Genomic DNA, 20,066 nt, shown 5'->3' with positions numbered 1-20,066 from the left:
AGATCAAAGTCAACACTGACCAACTCACTGGGGAACCCCGGGTTCAGAGGTCTTATTCACTGTGGGTTCAGAAACAAGGTGCTTCTCCTATGGGCCGCCAGCCTCCCCGTGGAGGTCATTGCCACAGTTCCATTCACATGTAAACATTTATCAATACAACCAACTCCAAAGGGCCACGTGACAAGAGGAAAACTCAGAGCATCTCTCAAAGAGGAAGTATTAAAGTGCAGCCAAAACAAATCTTGCTTGAGATGACTGGGTAGAATGAAATGCAGATATCCTGCCTCATTCACAGACACAAGCTGGGAGAGCAACTCTGCCACAGGACTGTTCAGGAAGGCCAGGCAGGCGGCAGCCATTAAGCTGCTTTCAGTGAGGTGCCACTGAGGCTTTGGGGCATCTGTGCAGAAATCACAGCCTTTTCAAGTTGAACAGGATCTCTGGAATAATTCCATCCAATCCCTCCTATTTTACAGCTGATGTCCAAGTAGGTTAAGTGACTTGCTCAAAGACAAATATTTGGTCAGCAACAGAAAAATGACTCCAATAACACCCTCACATACATTTTCAACTCAAATCAACTTTTTTCCAATTTTCCCACCTCTCTCCTGTGATATGTGTCTGTGCATGTGCATATACATACATGCACAAGTGCACATACATGCATCTACATATGCACATGCAGCCCATTACATGCACAAGTGTGTGGGCATGGATACACATGGGTGTATGCATGCATTATTCATACATACTCGTGTACATGAACACATATGCACACGTACACACACACACATACTTCCCTGATGCTTAAGCCTGCACATGCATCCTTATTAAGCCCTCCAGACACCCATGCAAGAATCTAGCTCCAGGAACATGGCTGAGCATGAAGCTTATGAAGAGGAACACAGGCATGAGGAGGGACTGGGGTGGGGTTACCTTCAGCTTTACACTTAGCACCTATTGACATCGAGGCCAATATTAATACTGACTCATAAGGCTATTATGTGATTGCATAGGAAAATGCCCACCAAGGGCCCCATGTGGTGCTGGGTGACAAAACATCATGCACATCCTAGGTGGGGATGTCATTTCTTATGGGATAGGAAAAGACCTCAGTGTAAAGAGTGCGGAGTTTTTGGTGAGCCCACCCTGGACTAAGACCCCTTCTGCTCTTAACTTTGGGCAGGTGGCCTACCCTCAGTGCTGGCATCCATGCCTACACAGGTCATTCAAGAGTGAATAAGGTAACACACGTTACCTACCTGACTTTGTGCCAACAAACAGTAAGTGATAAATACCCAAAAAAGGCAACAAGGCTGAAATTTGCATGTGGTGGAAAACTGCACCATCCTGTCCCTTCCTTTCCAAAAATCTAGGTCTACCATTTCCTTAGTTTCCTCATTGAGAGGGAGTTTTGCAATCCTATAGCACTATGGAGCTGGGTGTGGCATGGAGTCAGCAGTCAGTCCACCTCCAGGAAGGGGAACTCCAGCTTCTTAAAACTCACCTAATTGGGAAGCCTTTGCCAACTAAACCATGTCAGACGGTCACCACCCAGTAGATAGCAGCACTTCGTCTCTGCAATAGTATTTTCCACTTGTTGCTAAGATGTTTTCTAAGCATGTGCAAGTGATTTCATCTAGGCTTACTCTAGATCAAATACCCAGTAGGGCAATAATTAGCCCTATCAGCTGTGAGAACACATTGACCCAGTAGGAGTTAGGTACCTGCTGCAGAATATCTTTCTTTTTATGCTAGCTGACCCTTCAATGAGGCCCTGACTTCTTTGATGAGATTCTGCTGGAGTCACTCTTCCCTAGACTCCCAATTCACTGTGCCGTTAATAGCCTGGTCAGAAGTACAGGAGAATACGATTTCCCCTTTTTCACACATTCTGGATACCATCCTCTCTTCAGAGGTTGAGAGCATGAGGCCAGATTCCACCAGAAGGAGCAAGGGGTACAGAATGGCTGCAGAAAGCTCAGAACACATTCAGAGCTTTGGGGCCTGAGCCAGGATGCTTGTCTCTGCAGCCAGTCCTCAAGTCTGGAAATATTAGAAGCAAGAATAATGATAGACAGAAAGAGCCAGGTGTTGGGTGAATTAACTCAGGTGAGAAGGTCCTTGCTAGCAAGGTTTACCATCAAGCCACTCCGTCAGCTCTTCACTACTCACGCACATGCACTCAGGCATGCCCACACAGGTACATGGATGCCTGTGTACACACACTTTTTGTTGTTAATTGTCTAGGCAAGATATTTGGTCCACCTGAGCATCTTCAAGCTCAAGCTGAAAATATCATGGAAGCACTGAATCTTGCATGAAGCTTCTGCCATGGGCACTGCACTCACGACACCTCCCCTCAGGAGAGAACAAAGAAGGTGCCAAGGATTCTGCTCCTGACAACACTCAGCTCCCAAAGATCATTCTTAACCTCTAAAGTCATCATTCTTTAAGCAATGGTCCTAAAATGATCGTTTCATGACCAATATTATATCAAACTTAATCCTCACTTATTTCCCTGGTGAGATAGCAGCTACTGAGAGATTAAGCAACTTGACAAGATCATGCTGCTAGAAAGAGCTAGAAGTCCACACTTAGCATCAGGCAAACCTACATCCAAATGACCCCTTCACCACTCCTTAGCTGAACACATTTGAACAAGCTCTTGGAGCTTTCTTCTCATTTGCAAACTGAGGTACAGTGTCATCCTCAGGATTGTTTATGGGGATTCACTATGTTGAAATATCTGAAGAGGCTAACATACTGACTAGCACTGCTCAGCAAAGGTAGCTACTTTTGGTGGCAGTTGTCATTTGTTTTTGATGCCCCATTCTTGGTGCCACCTTATTCCCTCAGCAGGACTATACAGCTGTCAGTGAGCACCGCACTCATACCCTGGCTTCTACCTGGGGTGGGCTGCTTTTTTACTATAAGTTACACTATGGTAAGAATGTCCTGTGGCCACTCCAAACCCTTTGATGCAGCCCTGATCATTGCTAAACACTTATGCACAACCAACTGGATATGGTTCAACTTGTGTAAGTCCCCTCACAATTCTACAAGCAAAACCTTCATTTACAATGGTAAAGATAAACAGAATACTGATTCTAGAGAATAAGAGGAATTTACAGGAGACAAATATTGCCAGGTGTCGGGTCCTGTTCTCTCCTGTGGGCAGTGCAGTGAGTCAGTGAGCTGTGGCATGCCTGCAGCAGAAGCCTCATGCAATTTCACAACTTGCTGGAATTGATCTTGGTCTCAAAGTAAAACTGCAGCCCTCCCCCCACTCCCCAAATCATTCTTCTGTACATCTGAGTTCTCCCGGAGCTCTGATGCCTCTTTTCAGTGTTGGAGCTAGGGCCACACAAGAAATCCACCCTTTTTTAAACGGAATGCAGGGGAGGGGGCTGCTAGTGACCCTATAAAGGCTGAAGCTCTCTTTCTTCTGTACTAGCCACCAATGCAAACTGAATCAGCAAAACATAAGAAGATACAGTCTTGAAACATACATATATGGCATTTTATAGCACTCTCCCAATGAATAACTGACCCTTCTCATGGGGACCACTGAAATCCCTTTGTCTCTCCTCATTCCATCATTAGCCCACCTCACTCTACCTTAGTCTACCATACTCTACCCTTGACCCACCTCACTCTACCCTTGGCCCTCCTCACTCTACACTTGACCCTCTGAACTCTAGGCAGACTTGGCCCACCTACCATTCCAACCTCTGCTGTGACCAGCTCTGTGCAGGTATGGCTGAAAAGAATCTCACTCCATGCTCCCCAGTGCCTCCCAGGATCTCTGGTCATTCACACAGATGCTCATACAAGAGCTTAACCCCACTGAGCCACCTTGACCAATGATAATAAAGTATCTCATATCCCACAAATGCCTCACCCTCTGTGGAAAAGCAAGCAGTCCCCACATACATTTCTTAGGGCTCCTTAGGACACTTCAGGTTGCAGTCTGAAGCCATAACACACCCTATGGGTGCTCCCTCCCCTGTCTTCTTCTCCCTGCTCCTCACCTTGCTCCCTGGCAGCATTTCCCACATAAAAAGTACCTTCATGCTGTCCCCTTTTCTGGCTCTGTGCCAGTGAACCCAGGCCAAGAGAAATCATTTCCTTTAGTAGATCATAGTTTTAAAATCAATAAATAGGATGTGAGCGCTTTTGAAGATACCTCTGTGCCATTTCTGTTTCAAGAAGGCAGGTGCCTGGAAGACCTGGACTAGTATTGATCTGTACAGATTCCCTGGGCATCTCCCTAGCTAGTGCAGATAATTTAAAATTCCCCAGATCTGGCATGTGCAGCCACTGAACCTCTTCAGGAACAATGAAAATCAAGTTTAGTTTTACTTTCCTCAGGAGACCAAGACAAAGAAGCACAGACTAGCAGATCTTATTTGGCAATAAGCCAAGGTCTGGCCACATCAAGGCTAAGAGGTTGTCACCACACCTAAGTTTAGATGGATTAAATAACTTTGAAAACATAGTTTCCAGATAGTTGAAACCAAAAATCCCACACTAAACAAATATTTTACCTCAAGAGACAAGACTGTCCTCTGAGTAGTACCTGGAGTGTGGTGAAGAAAGAATATTAATTCCGCAGCACTCCAAAAATAAACAACATAGAGGTTGAGCAACTAATTCTGCACTTTACCAAATATACAGATGATCTTGGGAACATTCCAGAAGGACAGAGGTTACCTGCAGATTCATATGAAGAACCAGAAAGACGGCCTGCATAGCTCAGAACCGCTTTGGGGAGGACGCCTACACACATGGTTTATTAAGCAGACCAGTGAAGATCAACCAACACACCGTAAGAATGTTCCAGAGCTTCTGAGGCATTGCAAAGAAACAGAAGGGCACCAACTAGGGGTCTGAGGGCAGGGATCCCTGTCCCAGTGAAATTCCCCAACTCCCAATTCCCAAGTCTTACAAAATTAATCTGATAGAATAACAGGAAAATCTTGAGAAATTAACAATGAAATAGCCTAAGAGAAAAAAACATTATAAAAATAATGTCATGCTACTAGTATGAGAGCTAGGACAGATACTCAGGTTTGCTTTGAAAATCCTATGTTCATAGCTAATATCATTCAGTCTCACAAACTAGCATGAAAGGAAGTACAGTTGATCTTCAGTATCCTTGGGGGATTGGTTCCAGGACCCCTGTGGACCCACAACTGAGTTGGAAATCATATTTTTTGGTTGTACTGGGGTTTGAACTTAGGGACCTCACACTTGCTAGGCAAGTGCTCTACCTCTTAAGCCACTCTGCCAGCCCTTTTTTGTGTTGGGTGTTTTCAAGATAGGGTCTTGCAGACTATTCGCCCCTTCAAAGTGTTATCCCCCTGCTCTCTGCCTCCTGAGTAGCTAGGATTACAGACCTGAGCTACCAGTACCCAGCTCGTATGTTTTCTTTAAGATAATTTTTCCTTCCTAGCACTATCCACTGCCCTAGAATCAATAACCAACCCAGGAGCAATGAAAACTCCAAGAATCCGATTTTAGACTCAGGACTATTTTTTATTATAAAGAACCAGGATTCCATGGATAAATTAGCCTGCAGTAGCTTGTCATACCAGAAATCTAGGAGGCTACAAATGGACTTATGCCATCTATGCTAAAATTCCAAGGATGCTCAAATGCCATGGTATTTGTATATATTCTATGTATATTCTTCTATATACTTTAAGCCTTATCCAGATTACTTGTAATGCCTAATATGATGTAAATACTTGTTACACTGTATTGTTTCAGAAATAATGACAAGAAAAATGTCAGTACAAATGGAATTATTTTTCTTGAATATTTTTCACGTGCAGTTGGTTGGATTTGCCAATGCAGAACCCACAGGTATGAAGGGCTGAACGAATTAAAACAAATTTTGACTACAGATAGATTTTTACATACCTTTGCATGCTACAGAAGCATCCACATCTTAGGGCTGACAGGAAAAGCTGATCTCGTCTACTGAAGGAGACCAAAGGCTGCCTTCTCTCCTGGTAGCTCCTCCCAATGCCAGCTTTAGTCAGCGCATAACCTTGAAAACAGCACATAACCTTGAAAATTCCAGCTGGCCTCCTTCCAGCTGGTCAGCTTTTCCTTGAGGAGTTAAAAAAAAATCCCACTTTTTAGTGAAGCTCCAACTTATTACAATTGATATTTTGAAAACAAGTGAATAGCTAGAAATAATAATCCCATTTTCATGTATAGAAATTCAACCTAGCTGAGGACCAGTCTCTACATGGCAAATGAAAGAAGCTTCCATCTTGTATGGAAAATAAACCATGTAAGAAATTAGAGGATCAGAGGCCGGCCTACTCGAGGACCTCAACCATTCTGGCCATACATCGTTTCCATTTTTATGGCTCAAGTATCTCCCACAAGCTTTTCAGTAAACAAGTTGAATGAAAAATTAATATATTTCCTTCAATGTCACAAAATTCTGAACTCAAGTGACAGTCAAAATATTATCTTTCAAATAGGAATGGCTCTATCAGCTGTCATGGAGTAATCCCCAAGATATTTTGTTCAGAAGATAAAGTAGAGAGAACTAAGTCTAGATATTTTAGCACTATCTACATGGAGGGAGATATGAACATGTATATCCTGGCTTGATTATTTTAAATGGGCTGTGTTACAGGCTGGATTGTATCTCCCTTCCCCAAAATTTATGTTGGATTACCTCAGAAAGTGATTACATCAGACAAAAGGTCATGAAAGAGTTATTAAGTTAAAATAGGTTCCTTAGGGTGGGATCTGACCTGATATGACTGGTGTCCTTGTAAGAAGAAATTAGTATACAGATGCACACAGAGGGAAGACCATGAGATGACACAAGGAGAAGATGCCATCTGCAAGACTCAGGAGAAACCAGCCCCACTCATACCTTGCTCTTGTCCTTCCAGCTTCCAGAACTGAAAATGAGAAAATAATTTTCTGTTGTTTAAGTTACCCAGTTTGTGGCATGCTGTATGACAATCCTAGCAGACTAATAAGAGAGTGGCCTACAGGGGAAAGGAGGGACAAGGTAAAAGAAACAAGGATGAAAACTAAATTTTTTTGAATGTGCTTCATCTCTAACTCTGACTTTAAAGACAAGTCAATATTACATAACTATAAAAACAAACTGAAAACAAATGAAGGAAATAAAGGCAAAATGTACCAACAAACGCTATTTGAAAATCAAGTTGATGGCTTAATCACTAGAGACCAGTTATCTCAAACTACTTGAAAATATGGTAATTTGACTATGTAGCTAGTAGAATATATGTCCTTAAGGGCAGAAAAGAAAAGAAAGGCCTAAGCCAGTGAAACTCAAGTGGTGAGTTATCATCTTCTCGGAACTGATAACCCAAAATAAGAATAGATAAGATTGAGTGCATATGCACAGCAATGGGAAAGCAAATTAGTAATTATACTGAGACAGTATTCAGCATAAGGAAGAGACATAGATGTAAAATCAAAACTTGTCAAACTTATAAATCTATTCTTGAATTGGAAATATTATGTCTTTCTCTTAAGAAAATTTTCTTCCCTTGCACTGACCAGTGTTGAACTCTAGAAGTAATAATCAATACAGGAGCCAGACTTTACTCCCTAGACTACTTCTGACTACTAACAACAAGAGCTCCTCAGATTAATAGATAATTCTAGATCTGAGGCAAGAAATGTAAAATGACCCTGAATTATCTTGTTATACTAGAAATCCAGCAAACTATGAATGAACTTACACACAGCAAGTCCATTGAAAGCCTATTTGTTCATTGTGATACTTACATGAGTGTGCCTGTGTGTTGATGCGCTGCTGTGTGTATATATGCATGTGTTCTTCAAAGGATTTAAGATAATCACCAAATTATCTTGGAAACAGGTCAATAAAGAAATCAAACATTTGGCCTTTTAAATACAAACTATATGTATTAGTCAGTTTTTCATTACTATAATGAAATACCCAAGACTGGATACTTTATATTAAAAAGAAGCTTACTTAGCTCACAATTCTGTAATTTCAGGGCATGGCCTCAGCATTAGCTTGGGTCTGATGAGGATCTTATGGTGAATGGCACCATGGCAGGAGCACTTGTGAAAGGTGAGATCACATAGCAAGACAGGAAGCCAGAGAATGATCGAGGGGGCAGGCTCAGGTTTTCATAACAACATGCTCTTACAAGGGTCCTAACAGAAGCCCCTTAGTCCCTTCTAAGGGCAGTTCTTCCAATGACCTAATGACTTCCCACTAGGCCCCACCTCTTAAAGGTACCGCTATCTTTCACATCACCACAGTGAGGACCAAGCCTCCAACACATAAACCCTTAGTGAACAAACCACATTTAAACCATAGTATGTATTTCCAAGGAACAAATAGTTGATGTGTAAGTGTTTTTTCTTTATATAAGTATTCCAGCTTACAAAGAAAAAAGATGTGATAGACTAAAAATGGCACCATCTTACTCTTCTAATAGAATAGTCAGTGTGAGCCACCATCATCTGTGCCGGCCCAGACTGTAAGGAAAAAAGCTTGTGGGAAATTTTATAACAGAGGAGTCAAGTTTATACTCAAATGCACTGATTAATCTTAACATCACAAAATGGGCAAAAACATTACCTTCAAAGCATTCTGGGGGGGAAACTGAATATGGTCAAAGCTCCAGTTTCTAACCGCCAACTCACTGGAAATACAAGGGAGATAAGACCATATGTTATCCAACAGTACATAATCAACAAAACCCAAGTTGTAGGGAAATCCTACAGGAAAAATAACGTTACTTATTTTACAGTTTCACTGCTCTGGTAATTCAGTGGTACAGTGCATGCTTGGCAAGCTCCAGAATCAAAACCAAACAGCTACAGATTCCAGAGCCTTGAAGACTCACCAACCGAACACAGTGAGAGGACTTTATTTGCATCCTAGATTAATCAAATGCATTATTCAAAATGAGACCATTGGAGATATTTAAACTGGAAACACTGGCAATTTTTGAGGTTTAGTAATGGTACTATAATTACATTTTTAATAAAGTTCAAATTTAGATATATTTTAATACACAAAATTTAATTAAAGTTCAATTTCAGAGATACTGAGGTACATTCATTCCTCAGAATTCATGGGAAAAACTGATTCCAGGACTGCCACAGATACCAAAATCTGAGTGTGTTCAAGTCCCTTATATAAAATGCCGTCACATTTGCATAGGACCTACACACATCCTCCCCTGTGTCTTAAGTCATCTCTACATTACTAATAATACCTAAATTACATTCAGAACAGATGCAGTTTGTTAAAAATATTTTCAATCCAAGATTGGTTGAATCTGTAAATGTGGAAGCCAGGAATACAGAAGCCAATTGTAATTATAACAGAAATACTATAGTGCCTTGGGTTAGTTCCACTACCCTAGTGGAATGTAGGGTAGGGAAGATACAGATAAACAAGAGTGGCCATAAATTGAAATGTTGGCCTAGAAGATGGTTATGTGGTACTTTACTATACTACTGGATTCTTTGTACTTTGTATGTGGTATATGTTTGAAATTCTCCATAACAAAAAAAGTAGACAGATGATAGATAGATAGATAGATAGATAGATAGATAGATAGGTAGATAGACAGATAGACGTTCTCTTCACAATTCCACAACAGTCTTTGCTATATGATTCACTGACATGTGTTTTATCCCTTTGGGTAATGCAGCTATCAATTGCTGTCAGATTTTGCACAAAGGCTTGACATTGTTTCTTTCTGAAATACAGGCTAGGCCTGTATTAAATGGCCCCAGTAATTTCTCATCCACCCATGGACTTTTTTCACTTCTCTACTTTTCACCTAGAAACTTTGCTTGGCTGATGAGTATCAGGGAATTTACCCATCTGGGATTCCACAACTGAAAGGAAATGGAAAAGACAAACAACTAATAAAAGCCTAGAAACTACTAACTTAGTTTTCAAAATTCTTAAAAAGCTATAAGAATTTGATATTTGTACTCACATAGATTCTTACAACTGTAAGAATTTTAGATTTAAGTTTTTTTCTAGATTAAAAAAAAGTATGATCCAGAGCAGGGGAAGATTTTTAATTTTATTATGGGAAGTGGCAGCCTCAAAGTTAAAAGGAGAAACTGGGTAACTCATTGCAAAGGAGAGCTAAATATTTCTTGTTCTTTTAAAACTCAGAGCTTAAAGAACTTCAGGTAATAAGAACAGTGGACTAAAACTGGGCAATCCCTCAGATCTCTCAATCCCTGATGCTTTTTTTTTTTTTCATATTTTGATACTTTCATACACAGCGCTAAAGTGGTTAGGATTTTGTCCCGAGGTTACAGAATTAGGCAGCTTTCTCAGTCACATCTAACCCATCATGCCCTGGCTAATCTATTTTCTAACTTCATTTAACTTCATCTCTTTTAGTCTCCAATGTGACTTTAGGAGTGGCCATTATTAGGCCACTCCTTGCTGTCACTCCACATTCCCCAATATCCACCACTCAGGAATAGGAATCTAGCCCAATAATTCTTTTGCTCAATGGGTTCCCAAAGGGTTTCCTGCTGGTTGTGGTTTCTGGCTCTCAAGAGCAAACTTCAAGCACAGCCCTGGAGTTTGCACCTGGTTGGTTGAGAAAATCCAAGCAGATCTTGGGATTCTTTGGTTAAACCATGCCCACAAGCTGAAGGACCTAAAGGAGACTTTTCAAACAAGACAAATGGGCAAACAAATAAGCCTGATCCTATTAAAACATCTTTGGAAAGAAAGATATGTAAAAATATCCAGGTTTTATCTACCCCACCAATGCCCACCTCAACCTCTGTAGGATTCTTCCAAAGCCTTCAGCATTTATATCTGCAAAAGAATCCCCTAGACTATAAAGACATAGGTTAGAACAGAGTACAAAGCACTCCTTTTCTTTCTGTGTGTTTTCACAAACACAAAAAGTGTCAGGGGGGAGCTGGACTTTACTTCTTCAGGGTGATTTCACTGCCACCTGATTCCTAGCCTCCAACTCAGGCCCTCTGGACCCCCCAGAAAGACCTCAGCATGGGGGCAAGGCCAAGAATTTGGCCCTGGGGCTTTCAACATTAGCCCTTTCTTTATGCCTGGGATTTTTCAATTCTTAACCACATTATGCCACAGACTTACCCAGAGTCTCAAGTCTCCAAAGGAAGACTGTTTTAAATTTACCTTCTCTTCAGATCCAGAGGTTGCAGTGTGGCTACTGGCACAGGCTAGCAAGAAAAGAAATGCAGAGCAGTTTCTAGGTTGCTGGGCAAATGTTGCTATTGGGATGGTTCTGTGGCCCTCTTTGTGCTAAGAAGCTGCCTGCTTTCCTAATACAGTAGACAAGTCATCAGTAGTCCCACTGGGAGTCCACTTCCAGTCCACCAAGTCACTTAGATATTTTAGGAATTAAATTCTTTCCTTTCCAGATTAGTGTTTCGCAACTGGGCAGTGGAGCACTATCAAGTTATGGAAAGCAGATAATTTCCAGAGTTAATTAAGTTTGTTTTGGTATCTGCAGATACATACATTTCTTTCTCTTCTTAAAATCACTCTAGGAAGTCCACAAGATCATGGAAATGTGAATTATCCTCTGCCTTAGTTTAGTCACTTATCTCCAAGGAAATTATAAAGCAAAGGGGAAATAAGGTAATTGGTCTTTCTTACCTACAGGTATTTGGTGAGGCTCCAGCTACAGGCATTTATTGTTAACCCATCAATAGCACATTACCCAAAACCTGAGAATTATGGAGCAGGAATCTCCAAGCATTTTGGAGAAACTTGTGAATAAACAAAATAATGTGTGTGATTTTTTTGGAGGGGAGTGGTACTGGGGTTTGAACTCAGGGCCTCTGGCTTCCTAGGCAGGCAGTCTACCACTTGAGCCATACTTCCATCCCACATGTGATTATTTTTTCCAGTGTCTAGATTCCTAACAGTTTAGATTTAAAGGAGTTTCTGATAGACATGCAGAGAATTCATGCCTTTCTTCATCTGTACCTTTTTTTTCTTACAGTCTGCAAAAGGTGAATGATTTCCCAGCTACAAGACAACAACTAGAAATAATGCCAACAAAAGAGGCCAACAGGAAAAATTAGTTTTATTTCTGGTTTTAACTGAAGACTAATACAGCATACCTTCAGCATATAGTGCATTCATGTGCCAAGGACGGGGATACAGCAATGAAGAAAAAAGACAAAAACCCACCCTACTGGAACATATATTCTAGTGGGAGGGGGATCTTTTTTCTGCTTTCCAGGTGGTCACTACTGTCATTCTCCTGCTGAGGTCTTCCTTTCCAAAGGCAGTGTAGGTGGCTGCAGGCAACTCCTCACCTGCTATTCCTACCTCCCAAGGCTCTGAGTCACCCAGAAAATAGCAATGGTTTTCCTGCTTACAATTCTCCCACCTCCACCCCACTCAATTGCCCCCAAACCTGCAGACAGTAGCCAACAAGTGGGCTGGTCCTCATCCTACCAGAGATCAAAGTGAGGAAAAGGTCAGCAGTACTTGGAGGGGCAGAGTCTGGGGAAGAAAAGCAGAAAGGACTAGAGGTGGGATGAGTTACCTTCTCTGGCAGACAGTAATACTCCTTGGCTTGGAGTCTCCCAGTGACATTTCTGAGCCTCACCCCTCCTAGGACTTATCTCCCCTATAAAGCAGGCATGCACCCTCCTGTCCTGCCCACCCCCAGAAGTTCAAATGAGGATAACATTCATTAAGAATAGGTCTTTAATCCCTGGCCAAATCAATGCCTTTTTGCCTGGCTAATGTCTTGCCACTCTGCTGGCTTGGTCGAGGAAACCGCCAATTCCAGGGGCTGGAGCTAAACAAAACCCCTCGAGAGCGGCTGGTTTCCGAAAATAAGGTATTCTTCATCTTCATTCCCCACCCCGCTTTAACACGCTCACGAAATAAACATCAGTCTAATCTCCAACATCCATCATTTCTCCAAGCACAAAATAACAGAGCCCTCCACGGGTCTGTCATTTTTACCTGCCCCATTCGAAATGCTTTTTAAACTCCGTGAATAAAGATAAGAAAGGATTGTGTACGTTTTCTACATAAATAGTGGAAAGTTAATAAACATCAAAGATGAGCTCCCACGTACTTGCGGCATGGTCGCTATTTGCAACAAAGGCAGGAAAAAGGAGGAAAATTTCGCATGGTAGGCAACAGGTTTACAAGTGAACCCTTCCTGGGTCCCTGGCACTCTTCTCTGAAGTATTGACACCACGTGGACGTCAGATCCAGAGAGTCCTGAGGCGGGAAAAGGGGCCCTTTCCGTACTGTCCGACACAGGTGCCATGGAAACTACAGCAAAAGTCCTAAACGAGGAGTGTTAAAAAGAAATGGAGGTAAACACGTCCTACTCTTGGCCCGGGCTCAGGGACCACGCCCTCCCAGTCATTCCTGTTGACTTTCAGAACCCGGAATAGCGTGGCTGAGTCTCCAGGCTTCCGCGGGGCACAAGTGTAGGCATAGCCTGGCACCCTGAGCCAGACACAGCCGCCCCAGGAGAAGAGGGGGGCGCTGCTGCCCTTCCCCTAAGAGCCTCCAGCCAGGTAAAGTGAGACAAAAGAAAAGCGAAAGTCAGAGGTCCGCTACCAAGCAAGAGTCAAGGTCATCCAAAAAGGCGCATGCAAGTTCAAGCTCCATATTTTTAAAAGAAGGAAAAAGACAAAGACAATTCTTGAAAGGAAATCATGGCGAGGGACCACACGTGGCTCCCGAAAGAAGTCACTGCAATGTGTGCCCTGAGAGGTTCAGCACCTCAGCAATGACAGAGGGGTTTGCTTTCCTGAGAAGCACGTTTCTTGTACTCAGAAACAAACGCACACCGCATGCAGTTTAGAGAGGCCACAGGCCTGAGCAAAGTCCCTGAAACCCAGGCCCATCCTTTCAGGTGTTCCCTTGGGGTATCATAGGGTGTCCGCTGCCAGGCGCACTAGCCCAAGCCTCATGGAGCCCAGAGCGCAGGGACCCCTTTCCAGCCACTGGGGGCCGGGAGCTCACACCTGAGCGGAAGAGCGGGCGGGGCCGCCACACCAGCGCGCACGCACACTGAGACACGCGCGCACCCAGCTGCGAGCATGCTCCCCATTGGCGAGAGGAGGAGGGCGGGGCCGGCCAAACCCAAAACAAACAACCTGCGCCAAGTGACTTTGTGGCCGCACCGCCGCGTGGCCTCCGCCTGGTGCGCGCCCGTGGGGGAGCCGCGGCCACCTTGGCCACCTCGATCCCCCACCCCCTGGCGTCCAGGCCCCGCCCCCACAGGGCCGCCGCAGGGTTAAATTGGGCCGGGCCGAAGGTGGAGGCAAGACTCAGCTGCAGCCAGCCAGCGCGGACATGCTGGCCCGGAGGCCCGGGGCGGGAATGCGGCGGCGGGCGCGGCGGCCTCGAGGACTCGGCTCCACTGGCACTCGAGGCTGAAGGTGCCTGATCCTCCCCCAAGGGTGGCATACCATCCGGCATCATCTGTTTGCCCCAGGACGCCTGCCCCGGACCTGGAACCTCCGGCGAAGTCGCTCCTCCTTGTCTCTGTAACGGATAGCAGACACGCAGACTTCTTCCTTCCAGCCAGAAATCCCTCTAAGCCCGGCTTGTTCGGACGCCAGAGGTTAGAGCCACAGCCCTCGCCTGTATTCACCCCTAAGTCTGTAATCCTCCAGCTATAAGACAGCACTCAAACAACTACTTCTTCGCCCCTCCTAGGCCACCCAACACTCACAACCCATCCAAAACCAAATTCCAGCGAAGAGGACCCTTCTACGGAAAAGTGTCTCTCTCTCTCGGTTGATACGAAGGCGAGGTCCCAGGAGACAGGCCAGGCCTCCCTGTCGGCGCGATCGCCACCTCCAGCCCGGCACTAGCTACCTAAGACTGCGCGAAGGAAAAGGGTACGGCGCGGGAGGCGACTGGGAGCGCGGGCATGAAGTTGGAGGTGTACATCCCCCGCGCGGCCCACGGGGACAAGCCAGGCAGTGACCTGGAGGGTACTGGCGGTAGCGACGCGCCGTCCCCGTTGTCTGCGACTGGCGACGACTCCCTAGGCTCTGACGGGGACTGCGCGGCCAATAGCCCGGCGGCCGGCAGCGGCGCTGGGGATCCGGCGGGCGGCGGCGACCAGCGGAGCGCCAGCGGCGGGCCTGGCGCCCAAGACGTGGGCCCCGCGGCCGCAGGAGACAGAACGGAAGCTGGCGCGGCAGGGCGGTGCACCGGGAGCGTGGGGGGCGGCGAGGGCGCGCGCAGCAAGCCGTACACGCGGCGGCCCAAGCCACCTTACTCGTACATAGCGCTCATCGCCATGGCCATCCGCGACTCGGCGGGCGGACGCCTGACGCTGGCCGAGATCAACGAGTACCTCATGGGCAAGTTCCCCTTTTTCCGCGGCAGCTACACGGGCTGGCGCAACTCGGTGCGCCACAACCTCTCGCTCAATGACTGCTTCGTCAAGGTGTTGCGGGACCCTTCGCGGCCCTGGGGCAAGGACAACTACTGGATGCTCAATCCCAACAGCGAGTACACCTTCGCCGACGGAGTCTTCCGCCGCCGCCGCAAGCGACTCAGTCACCGGGCTACAATCCCTGCGCCGGGGCTGCGGCCCGAGGAGGCGTCTGCTCGCCCTGCCGCCGCGCCCCAGCCGCCTGCGCCCGCCGCCTCAGCCTCTCCGCACACACGCTCGCGCGCCCGTCCAGAGGGGCACGCCAGCCCCGCTGGCAAGTTCTCCAGCTCCTTCGCCATCGACAGCATCCTCAGCAAGCCCTTTCGCAGCCGCCGCGACAGGGACTTGGGTTTCGCGGTGCAGGGGATGCAGCTGCCCTGGGGCGCTGCGCCTTGCCCGCCGCTGCCCGCGTACGCCGCGATCCTCCCCGCGGCAGCCGGCGGGGCCCTGCTCCCGCTCTGTGCGTACGGCGCGGGAGAGTCGGCGCTGCAGGGCGCTCGGAGGCCCGAGGCGCAGCCCGCCGCCCCACCGCCTCCGCCGCACCTCTTGCTTGCGCCCCTCTCCGCCGCGGCCCCGGCCAAGTCGTTCCGAGGCCCCGGGGCTGGTGGCGGCGCGCACCTGTACTGCCCCCTGCGGCTGCCCGCCACCCTGCAGGCGGCTTCGGCCTGTGGTCCTGGCCCGCACCTGCCCTTCCCGGTGGAGACACTCCTGGCCTGAGCCAAGCTCGAGGCCCGCAGGGATGGGCGCCGTTGGAGAGGAGGGGAACGCAAGCTCGCTCGCGGGCAGTGCAGTTTCTATCAAGAGTAAAAGAGACTTTAAAACAACTCCATCAAACGTGCCTTACAGTTAAGCATTTGACAGAAGTGCTTAATAACTTAGTCCAGAATAGTTTCCTTTGTCTTTTATAACTCTGCAGAGGACCAAAACAGTTATTGTTTCTGTTTCTTGGCCAAGTTTGTCATCTCTCCCTCATAAAAACTTTTCTTCTTTCCCTACTACCTAGACTCTCCCTTATTCTTACTATTTTTGTTGCACCTTCCACTGATTTAATCTCTCGGCCCCCCCCCTCCAAAAAAAAACCACATCAGGGAACAATTCCGTAGGATAAATGATATGACTACTGTTTCGGGTTTATTGGACCTTGCTCGTGTACATATATGTGGCGTTCACAAGTGTGACTGAGTGGAAGAAGTGTCTCTGCTATTGACCGATGCTTCACTGTGCCAAAAGAGAGAAAAAAATGTTGTTAGGATTTGTAATTAAATTATTTATATATATTTGAAACCTGAATTGAAAATGTTGCAGGCAACTACAAGCTTTATTAGTGGTTCCCTAACTCTGGTCTCCTCGGGCCAAGCAATTTCTTTAAAGGAAGAGTTAACACTATGTGGGGTGCCAGACCACTTCCACCTGAATACAATTGTGATTTTTTTATTTTTAATATTATTTTATTTGTGTCTGTGTACATATTCATGTATAAATTTTATGAAACTCAGGCATAGTGCTTATTTTTTAATAAAACTCACAATTGACTTACACACTTTGTAGTGATGGAATAGAGGTACAATTTTTATCTCCACCCCACAGTTTAAGGTTCAGGGTTGAGTCTCAAGAAACTTCATTCTGGAGTTGTAATATTTAGGGAAGTAATATAATAAAGGTGGAAGCGGCCCTCAGGTTTCTTTACCAAACATTGGTGTACAAATATTCAGAATGAGCTATCCAGAAATGAGATCTTTTAAACTTGAAACCAATTATTTATGTAAGTATTCACTTAAGAGTTACCACAGCAATACGAGTGCATGCCTCTCTCTCCCCCTAGAACCCTTGAACGGGAGGTTATAATCAAGCAGACATTTTCAAGTAAATTGATTCTGATTTGGGCTCTTAAGCTGGAAACTTGATCTTGGCACATGACTGTCTTAACAGCCAAGTGTCTTCAGGCAGTTTTCACTGCAACTTGAATGTCTGTTTTTGTCAAAACAAAACCAACTTTTTAGGAATGCAAAAGTTGATTTGGGTGTGAACAAATCAGTATCATTTCTTCTCTTCTCTCATTTGTGAAGCTATCATGTGTACAGGTGGACACTTGTTTTCAGTACAGTCAAAGTTCAAACTAGAATTTAATAATTTTTTATAGATTGCAAAGTTCTAAAGAGTAATGAAAATGAAGAGAAACTCAGGGACAGGAAACTCAGGCCTGATGAGCCCTGCCATTCTTGGGTAAAGCCCAGGTTACCCAGGAAGAGAAGAAGCTTTAGGAACTACATCTAAGGGGGTCAGGAAAGAAAGTGGAGCTTATTGGAGGATACCCCACTGCGTGTGCAGGAATGAGAGAATCAAGCCCATGCTCAAGCCTAGCTAGCAAGTAACAAGTCTTGACTGATTTTGGTTATACCTATTTAGTAGCCATAAAGAGTGATAATAACAGGGTTGAATTATGACAAAAGGCAGACATTTGCACCCACAAGGTGGATAATTGGACAAGAAAATAAAACTGAAAGAGATGAGCAACTGGGGGAAGTGTGCAACAGGTTCAACTGCCAGGCTCAACCCTTGCTTTCCTCTTAGAAACTGTACCATTGAACAGTGGGGGAAGGGACACCAGCCCAGCATTTCTCTCCACCTCTGTGTGTTACTTCCACAGGTGAAGTGATGCCTATGCTTAAATCTTTTATGTAAAGTTGACTGTTTTAATTCCCACATTGATATACACTCCAGTTTCTCTTCAGCTGGTGCAACATTTTACTAAAATCACTGCTAATTTAATTGTGTTAAAGAACACAGAAACTGTAATGAAAATGGGAAAAGGGAAAAGGTGGTGTCTTAAAAATCACAACCATTTTCACCTCCCCTCAAAAAGAAGAAGGAAAAAAAATCCTTCTTAATTAACACCTGGAGGCCTTCCCTGGCCTCTGGTCCCCTTCTCTGTCTTCCCAAGAATTGCCAGATTTTCTAGGGGATCGTCAGGATCGTGAGCATTTCGCCCTGTTGGGAGGGCGGGTGTCCACGATCAGTTCCAAGCGCCTGCCATGACCCAAAGGACTCTTGGACTCTTGGTAGGTGGGAGGGCGCGGTCCTCCCTTCCCCACCCCTCCGTCGCTCCCAGTCCCAGGAATTTTTTCCTTTTCCCGTGCAGTATGACAACACAGCTTCGATTTTCTCAAGGTAGGAGGAAAGTTGCATGGGCGCTTTTAGTTGGGGAGACGCTGGACCTCCGCAGGAACATGACATTGGGGACACCAGCCTCCGTCTCCGTCTCCGGAACTGAGGCTGATCCTGGGACCGGCCTGGGCCAGACAGTGAGAGCTCTGCAGCCCAAAATTCTTTGGATATTCGGAAAACTGGATTCCTTGCAGGCCAGAAGCTCGGGGATTCTGGGCTCCAGGGTCCCCGTGGCCACCACAGCCAAGAGCAGGACCACCCCCCTCCAGGCCCCTGCCTGCCCTTCCCACGGCCCCCCTCCCCCAGCCCAGTGCGTCCCTCCCGGCCAAAGGGGCCACCGCCCAGCTGTACAAACACAAAGCTGCGGGTCCACAGGACCTGACCTTGGGCGGCGGGGTGGCGCAGGACTGCGGGGTGGCAATGAGAGGTCTGTTTGGTTTGGGAAACACCCTTTGACACCTGTCAGGCCAACCAGAGCTAGCGCTGCTGGCAAAGGCTGAGTGGGTCAGTTTTCAAAGACCCCTTCTGGACCCGCCACCTGGTAGGCACTTTACACCCAGTTTTCCACACCTCCTAGCCTTTTCCACACCCCATCGTCTTGTCGGGCAATGCACAAAAGGTTCAGAGAAATGTAGGGCCCAACGTGCCTGCCCTAGTCTGCCCTGCCATGCCTTCTCCACAGCCTGGGGCAAGCCCAGGACCTGTGGATGCACATCTCTGAGATGTGCTGTACACAGTCGCTCTGGTCAGTGTAAAGTTTCTTAGCTCTGTAGGGCACTATTCTGGCGCACAGGGGGCCTGGGACTGGAGCATACAGGAAATTGCCCAGGTGTGGGCCAAGGGATACCCACATTCTAGAGCCTCTGCTGCCCAAGAGAACCTCCAGGGAGGAATTTCAGCTGTCAGGGAATGGCTCGCTCCAAAACCCTGGACTTCTGGATCAGAAACTTCACTAAGGCCTCTTCTAGAATTGCAAGTCCCTACATGAGTTCTCAAAAAAAAAACCAGCCAGCTCCACCCCAACAAATAAAGATGATTCCCAGAGGGTCTCCCCTGTTTATCTGCTGACTTGGGAGCATCGCAAGGAGAGCCACCTATTCCACTCCCATTCCACTTGTACAGTTTCACAAACTTGACATTCTCCAGCCTCGGGCAATGTGAGTCACACCCAACATACAAAGCTAGATTTGTGGACTCCGTTGGATGCAGTCACATGCTTTCAAGCCAAGTAATCTTCTACACAAGAAAATGGTAGTCCACAGATTGTCTTGAAATTTTCCATAGCGGTAGGACTGGGTCTGGAATCCAGAGGTTCCAACTCCCAGTTCAGAATTCTTTCCACTAAAACACATTATCCAGAGAACTCAATCCCAAACATACTTTGGCCTGAACTTATCAATTATATGACAATGGTCAAAGATTTTCCAAACTGAAAAATGGCTTAGAACT

General features: G+C 45.9%; 1 protein-coding gene and 1 long non-coding RNA gene across 2 annotated transcripts in view; one reads left to right on the top strand and one right to left on the bottom strand.

The window, feature by feature from the left end:
* LOC141425709 (uncharacterized) overlaps window positions 1–20,066 on the bottom strand; it is a 283,495-nt gene that overhangs the window by 231,768 nt on the left and 31,661 nt on the right. The window contains exons 2-4 of the long non-coding RNA XR_012450789.1: window positions 8,627–8,690; window positions 6,783–6,935; window positions 5,929–6,058 (exon numbers count right to left, since the gene is read on the bottom strand). This is a non-coding gene — a long non-coding RNA (uncharacterized lncRNA). The remainder of the gene's footprint in view (window positions 1–5,928; window positions 6,059–6,782; window positions 6,936–8,626; window positions 8,691–20,066) is intronic.
* On the top strand, window positions 14,156–16,988 carry Foxq1 (forkhead box Q1). The gene is made up of 2 exons (XM_074082997.1): window positions 14,156–14,627; window positions 14,723–16,988. Exon 2 carries the CDS (start codon window positions 14,940–14,942, stop codon window positions 16,167–16,169), a length of 1,230 nt encoding a protein of 409 aa, XP_073939098.1. The 5' UTR covers window positions 14,156–14,627; window positions 14,723–14,939; the 3' UTR covers window positions 16,170–16,988.

This window comes from Castor canadensis, chromosome 8 (genome assembly GCF_047511655.1).
Source record: "Castor canadensis chromosome 8, mCasCan1.hap1v2, whole genome shotgun sequence".
NCBI classification, from domain to species: Eukaryota; Metazoa; Chordata; class Mammalia; order Rodentia; family Castoridae; genus Castor; species Castor canadensis.
This window is presented reverse-complemented; position numbering and strand designations above follow the sequence as displayed.

What these genes read in the sequence shown, in the direction of transcription:
- Foxq1 (XM_074082997.1), top strand. Translation starts at nt 14,940, where the DNA reads ATGAAGTTGGAGGTGTACATCCCCCGCGCGGCCCACGGGGACAAGCCA.